General features: G+C 35.6%; 2 protein-coding genes across 4 annotated transcripts; one reads left to right on the top strand and one right to left on the bottom strand.

Annotated features, from left to right (window-relative positions):
• Positions 1-1,719: 1,719 nt before the first annotated feature.
• LOC115239219 (protein ALP1-like) lies at positions 1,720-3,901 on the top strand. 2 transcript variants are annotated; one of them, XM_029813617.1, is made up of 5 exons: positions 1,720-1,972; positions 2,235-2,465; positions 2,546-2,890; positions 2,977-3,250; positions 3,332-3,901. In XM_029813617.1, exons 3-5 carry the CDS (start codon positions 2,758-2,760, stop codon positions 3,699-3,701), a joined length of 777 nt encoding a protein of 258 aa, XP_029669477.1. In that variant the 5' UTR covers positions 1,720-1,972; positions 2,235-2,465; positions 2,546-2,757; the 3' UTR covers positions 3,702-3,901. The 2 variants fall into 2 exon arrangements, with proteins under 2 accessions (XP_029669477.1, XP_029669476.1); XM_029813616.1 differs by having other exon boundaries at positions 1,720-2,465.
• Positions 3,896-6,564, bottom strand: LOC115239218. 2 transcript variants are annotated; one of them, XM_029813615.1, is made up of 5 exons: positions 6,449-6,564; positions 5,372-5,603; positions 5,141-5,294; positions 4,706-4,893; positions 3,896-4,624 (listed from the first exon to the last, which is right to left on the bottom strand). In XM_029813615.1, exons 2-5 carry the CDS (start codon positions 5,556-5,558, stop codon positions 4,254-4,256), a joined length of 900 nt encoding a protein of 299 aa, XP_029669475.1. In that variant the 5' UTR covers positions 5,559-5,603; positions 6,449-6,564; the 3' UTR covers positions 3,896-4,253. The 2 variants fall into 2 exon arrangements, with proteins under 2 accessions (XP_029669475.1, XP_029669473.1); XM_029813613.1 differs by lacking the exon at positions 6,449-6,564 and having other exon boundaries at positions 5,372-5,883.
• Positions 6,565-6,813: the final 249 nt, after the last annotated feature.

Below are 6,813 nucleotides of genomic sequence, written 5' to 3' on the forward strand. Positions count from 1 at the left end.
AAATATTTTCAAGATGTCTTTTGGCCTTTTCGTGCTGTCTGGGTATAAATGTCTTTTTAATACAATTTTTAATATTTATGGAAAGCAATGGAATTTTAAACGAAATCTCGAAATGCGTCGGTCTCGTAGATAGAAAGTGATACATGATCATTTATCGATGAACGCATTAACCGAATTCTTTGCAGGCTTTGTAGGGGCCGCGCCGTTGTGTCCGCCTACGTGTACATATATTTAGATTTGGAGTTTTATTCTTCTCACAACGGGTATCGACTCATTCCGGGATACCCAGATCATCCTGTCATGGTCATCCCATCTCCCCTCCTTGCTCGCCAGTCGTCGTCTTTTTCGGGGGCTCCTCTTCTGCTTTTCTAGCGCGAGTTCTGATTGGCTTCTGCTTTTCTGCTTTCTGCTTTTCTGCCAAGGTATGAATTCTCCCTAAGGGTACATCTCCAGGAGGCCTATCAGCAATCCAGATATATAGATCGGTAGGTGCACCCGGGTAGGGAATCGGAACACAGCACTGGTCTAGTTTCCACCGAAGTATTAATTCGCATCTAGTGCGGCGTAAGACTAAATTTAAGTCGATGGAAATACGACTGACTGTGTTCATTTCACTCTCACTCCGATCTACAAGCTTTGTCGGAATGGCAGCGAATTGACACGAAATTTATGGCGAATTCGATTGATGTGCACTCGCTCCGTTTCAGTGGCTAGTAACTTTTTGTTACCAGACGCACATGGTTGGAGCGCATAGTTTAATACTGACCCGAATGCGATTATTTGCACTGACTTGGGAGCGATTACAGGCACTGATCCCAATATAGTGCATTTAGTAACTTTTTTAGTGGTGCCCACATGTGCAATATGCGACTTGTAATCAACAAGAGAGCAGAGAAAAACCTACAGTAATCAAAGAGAGATACTTTAAATATGAAATAATATAATAAATATTTAAACTATACATTGAAATTATGTGTGATAATACCTCTTTATCAGAATATTCATTTATAATATTTATCATATTCCGCACTTTCGGAATTTGTGTTTCATGTCGCATTAATACTGCCATCATTTCTTCATCGCTAGAACTGCTCGAACTATTTAACAGTTCATCTAATAATAATATTTTAGCTGCCATATTTTTTCATTGGAATACTCAAATTTGCACTGAACTGCACTGTGTCGAAAATCTCAGTGCAATTCAGTGTCTTCTGCACTAGTGCAATGTATTTCAACCGAACGTACAAATAACACTGCACTGGAATAATGCAGTTCAGTCGAACACGTTTCCACTAGCACATGTTTTCAGTGCACTATCAACCGAATACACATAAAATTCTGAACAAGTACAGGGCAAGCCAACCGAATACTAAATACTGAAAGAGTGCGCACTCAGTGCGCACTAGTGCATCCAATCGAATTCGCTATTAGACGGTGGAAACGCTTGAAAGTAGATGGTGCCAACCTTTACTTCCCATTATTTCGTAACCATCAATATATAGTCGATATATAGTCTATATGTTGATGTTCGTAACAGTTACCGTTCGTTCGTATTAATTATCAAAATGGAAAATAAACGAGAAATTTGTCAAGGATTATGTTTATTTACATTCACAAGCAAAAGTTAAGTTGGCTTTACTGAAATATTAATCTTCCTTGCTTCTATTCTACTTCCAATGGAAATAGTGCGTTAAATTCGATGCGCACCGAAAGAGAATCGGATTGACGACTTCGGTGGAAACTAGATCTATGACTACGTTTACACGTCACCCCTAATCGGGTTTAATAACATCTGCAATTCCAAGGCTGGCCAATCACAGTCATTCCATTCTTCAGAGAAATAGCCGTGATTGGCCAGTTTTACAACTACGGATGTTATTAACCTGATTAAGGGTGCCGTGTAACAGAGCTTACTCACAATGACTACGTTTACACGTCACCCCTAATCGGGTTTAGTGCCAGTCTACAATAGGTGATTTAAGATTTAGCCTTTGTTTTAAAACTTTAACGTTGCTTTAAGCCTTAAGCCTTAAAAATGTTTTTACGCCAAGCCCGTCTACAATGTGCTTTAAGACTCAATCTATGAATCGTGTTATCGTGGAGTTGCGTTATTATCAAAGTTGCGTTTATTGAAATCCATGTGGCCATTAAAATATGGATAATGAAATAATATTATCTATTATTGTTTTAACTCACTTGCGCAATGCACTTTTGTGTATGTATTTTAAAAAAAGGAACCGAAGAAGATGGTGGGTGAGAAATATTAACCGAAAAAGAACAGAGCAAGGAGTATACAACAATTTGTTTAGAGAATTATATTTTACGGATGAAGAACAGTTTTTTGAATATACAAGAATGAACATAAGACAGTTTGATTATTTGTTTTCTTTGGTTGGTCCTTTGCTTCAAAAGAAAAGCTCAAGAGAGCCCTTGCCCTTAAGACTTCGCCTAATTGTCACTTTGAGGTTAGTATATTATCAATACCATTATTGTTTTAATCAATATTTTTTTCATGTCTTTGTATAGTCATCTCTTGTTTCGACAGTTACCTAGCGTCTGGTGACAACCCCAAGTACTGATCTAAGTACTACAGGATTGGTGCTTCTACCATATATAAAGTCATTCAGGAAACCTGCGAAAGTATTTGGCAAGCTCTGTCTCCATTGTTCCTCAAAGCACCTAGCATAGAAAAGTGGAGTGAAATAGCAGAGCATTTTTATAATCGATGGAATCTGCCTAATTGTGTCGGTGCTCTGGATGGAAATCCGTATGCAATGTCCTCCTCATAGTGGTTCAGAATATTTCAACTACAAGAAATATTTCAGTTTGGTGTTGATGGCATGTTGTGATGCCAATTATTGCTTCACGTGGGTGGAAGTTAGTGATTATGGTAAGACCAGATCTGAAAATTTATTAGGCATTGGTCAAAGTTTTGAATGAGTTATTTATTTCTTGCAAATCTTGTATTTGTTTCAGGCTCACTCCCAGACAGCAGTATTTTTGGAAATTCAGGGCTAGGGACAGCCTTGGAAACAAAATCTTTAAATCTCCCTCCACCTAAGAAATTACCAGGAACAAATTATAAAATGCCTCATTTCTTTGTGGGAGATGAGGCGTTTCCTTTGAGACCAGATTTAATGCGTCCTTATTCAAAAAAAGGCATCAAAAGTAATACAGAGAGAATATTTAATTACAGGTTGTCTCGTGCCCGGAGGATAATTGAAAATGCTTTTGGCATTCTTTCATCGAGGTAAGTGTCATGTCCAATTAACAATGAAATATTTTTTTATTAATAAAGTAATGAATTACTATGAACGTATGTAATTAACAGATGGAGAGTTCTTCACACATGCATCAGAATAAAAGTAGAAAATATAAAAAAAATAGTATTGGCTGCAATATGTCTCCATAACTTTATGATGATGAGAGAGGACCGTGAGACTGAAAGAAGGATATATTGTCCTACAACTTATATTGACAACGAAAATGATTCAAATGGGATAGTGACACTAGGAACATGGCGGAATGCAGCTGCATGTTCGAATTTATGCGATTTTGGTCGTTTAGGTAGCAATAATGCAACAAGGACGGCTATAACTCAAAGAACAACATTGGCCGAATGGATGCTTACAGATGAAGGACAAGTACCCTGGCAATTTCAAATAATTCTCCATGATCATGATGTTCACTTTCTTTCTTAGTAATATATATATATGCATATATACACACACAAAACACACATATGTATATATAATGTTGCTTATGTTTGGTTATTTTATTTTGTATTAAAATATAATTGCTGCTAATAAATATGTCTTAATAATAATTAAAAAATGTCTTCAAACCAATACATTTGCAAAAACTTTTTCAATAAAATAGGTAAAACAAGCATTTCTATTCAAATTTATTACTTTTATTTTATATTTAGGAAACATTAATATACATCCACTTTATATAAACATTTTTATATAAACAATATTTCACATAAATAGAAACATGCTGCTGTAACATGACATTACTAATAACATAAATTTTTAATATTGTGACTAATACATAGTAACGTAATAACTTTAAAATTATAAAGACAATGTTTTTCATATAAAAAAATTAATATATTTCTATTATCACATTATCTTACTTTACTAAATAACATCTTATTTTTTTTAAATTACATGAAGAGTGTACTCTTTTTCCAGAAAAAAACTGCTGTTATAACACTATGTTAGTTTGTCATTAAAAAAAACATTGGGTTTTTAGTGGTTGAATGATTCAATTAATTGTAACACAGCTATCAAGCAAGATAATTGGTTTTCGGGCACCACTGACTTTAAAGCTTGTGCAATAACATTTGCATTTGGATCAGAAACTTTTTCTTTCTCTTCGATTCTTCCACTTTTGTACGCTACTGCTAAATCAGTAACAGCTTGCAATGATTTTTTAAGAACATCTTCGAGGCGCTCATTACAGGCTTTCTTATTTTGTGCAAATGTATCAAGGGGTGGCACCAACTTTCGCTTTCCATGTTTCTGTGTTTTTGAGATTCCTGGTATACTTATAATATTGTCTGTTTCTTTGGTGGAAACTTTACGTAATTTATACTCTGCAGGAATGTTTTCTATGTTTTCTGCAAAAGTATTATCATATCAAGAGATATAGATATGCAAAACTAATAACATTAACAGAAAAAGGTAAGATAATACTGTACCAATATTCAGTGATTCACAGTGATCATCATTCCAGGTAGAATATTCAGAATCAGAACATGAGGTGATATTTTGTGATTGTATTGCACAGGCTGCGGTAGGTGATAAGACAGGTGAGTTTATTGAGCAGATACTGGAAGTTTCACTACATGTGGAGAAGTTTGACTTCAGTAGCGATGAGCCTTTTGTTCTATAGATGCAAAAATAATTTATCACAAATCTATTCCAACCTCTTTTTCTTAATTATAATCAGGCAAAATAAAAAATATAATTCTGGTAAATCATGAAACTATTCTCATTCTCATATTTTGCATTGACTATAATTGTGCTTTAGTTTACATTTGTTACAGCTAATATTTACTGTAGATAAGAAAGAATATTTTGTGTTTATTACTTAAACGTATATTTTTAAGAAAAAAGAATCTGAATATATTTACTTTCTATTTTGAATGTGAGACATAAGAAATGACATGCTGGACATTAAGGGCCATTCTGCTAATGTTCCAGAACCTGATGGTTGATTTTTCTGTTGACGGCGCTTTCTACAGAACTGATTTCTCAACGAATCCCAGCGTTTTCTTGCTTCACTGGCTAGAATACAAAAAAATATTGGCATAGATATACCACAATTTTGTTTGCAAAATAATAAAGAAATGTTAATAACTCACCTGTACAATTCAAAGTATCAGCTATTACTTCCCATTTCATGTCTTTTAATTTGTTATTCTTAAAATTCTTGTCATTTTTTGCGTATAAACATGGATTTCCTTGTACAATAGAAATTAAAAGTTCATCGTTAATTTCAACAAACTGTTCATCGTCAATTTCAACACACTGTTCCTCGACGTCTGACATCGTGGCTATGTTCCGATATTTTCACTGCTAATCTTTACTGAAAATCTAGTATATGTCAATAAATTTTTGCCCGTGTTGGCGAAGTAAATTGAAATATCCGCCTATTCTCGTATTGGCTGAGAGAAATTACATTGATTCTAGCCTCAAGCTCTAAGCTTTAAAAGATGGGAGTTGGCCAACTCGCTTAGGGCTTAGAGATTAGGGCTTAAGGCAGCGCGAAAAATGTTTAAGGCCGGAAATACGTCACAGTTTAGAGCTTAAGTCATAAGGCTTAGGGCTTAAATCACCTATTGTAGACCGGCACTTAATAACATCCGTAGTTCTAAGGCTGGCCAATCACAGTCATTCCATTCTTCAGAGGAATAGCTGTGATTGGCCAGTTTTACAACTACGGATGTTATTCAACCCGATTAAGGGCCAATGAGCTCTGTTATACGGCACCCTTAGGGCCAATTTCACCAAGTCCGGTTAGATGAACCGACGGTTAAAATTTTTGGTGGTCCATAATTTATCCAAAATGTAAAAAAAACCATGTGCGGTTAGGTAGTGGGGATGGCTAACTGGAAGCTGTGAAGTTAGCCGAACAAATATATTATTTACCAACCAATTTTGTTCAAATTGGTCTTAATTGAACAACAATCGTTTGGTGGTGATTGGTGGTCTAATTACAACGTTTGGTAGTTAATTATTAAGGTAACATTTCATGGGCAGTGAAAAGCAGCAGCAGTTTAGTAACTAACTAGCTTTGTTTGGTGATTTTACAGAATTGCTGCGCTGCCCATGAAATAGATTTTCTGCAGTGCTTTAAATCGTTAATCTCAATTTCAATATTAATTGAGATATAACCGAATGAGTAATTATTTTTATAATTATAGTTCCTACAAACTTACCTCTGGTGATTCCATACTTTAGAATATATGTACATATATAACCAAAACACAGCTTTTACTGCTTTGCTGTTCAACAGGATGAACTTCAAACAGCAAAAACTTGCGCCGGAAGTACGTCACCGAGTCTAGTTACTTTCTAAACTGCTGCTGCTTTTCACTGCTCATGAAATGTTACCTTTAGACTACTACGATTATAAAACCATGTGCGCTGATCCTGCGCCTGCGTGTGCCTTCGTCGTGTAATGGCTCTCGCAGACCAGCGCGTTGACGCGACGCGCGATATCCAATGAGAGCTCTGATTTTCGGAAAAAATAAAGCCCTGATTGGATATCGCGCGTCGCGTCATCGCGCTGATCTGCAAGAGC

Source organism: Formica exsecta, unplaced genomic scaffold (assembly GCF_003651465.1).
Source record: "Formica exsecta isolate Colony F162 unplaced genomic scaffold, ASM365146v1 scaffold367, whole genome shotgun sequence".
NCBI lineage: Eukaryota > Metazoa > Arthropoda > Insecta > Hymenoptera > Formicidae > Formica > Formica exsecta.

Excerpts from the sequence above, each read along its gene's own strand:
- LOC115239219 (XM_029813616.1), top strand. The coding sequence starts at position 2,758 with ATGGAAATCCGTATGCAATGTCCTCCTCATAGTGGTTCAGAATATTTC. Across the intron at positions 2,891-2,976 it reads GGTGGAAGTTAGTGATTATG|GCTCACTCCCAGACAGCAGT; the intron begins GTAAGACCAGAT and ends TATTTGTTTCAG. Across the intron at positions 3,251-3,331 it reads TTTGGCATTCTTTCATCGAG|ATGGAGAGTTCTTCACACAT; the intron begins GTAAGTGTCATG and ends TGTAATTAACAG.
- LOC115239218 (XM_029813615.1), bottom strand. The coding sequence starts at position 5,558 with ATGTCAGACGTCGAGGAACAGTGTGTTGAAATTGACGATGAACAGTTT. Across the intron at positions 4,894-5,140 it reads TCTCACATTCAAAATAGAAA|AACAAAAGGCTCATCGCTAC; the intron begins GTAAATATATTC and ends TTGCATCTATAG. Across the intron at positions 4,625-4,705 it reads CTGTGAATCACTGAATATTG|AAAACATAGAAAACATTCCT; the intron begins GTACAGTATTAT and ends ATACTTTTGCAG.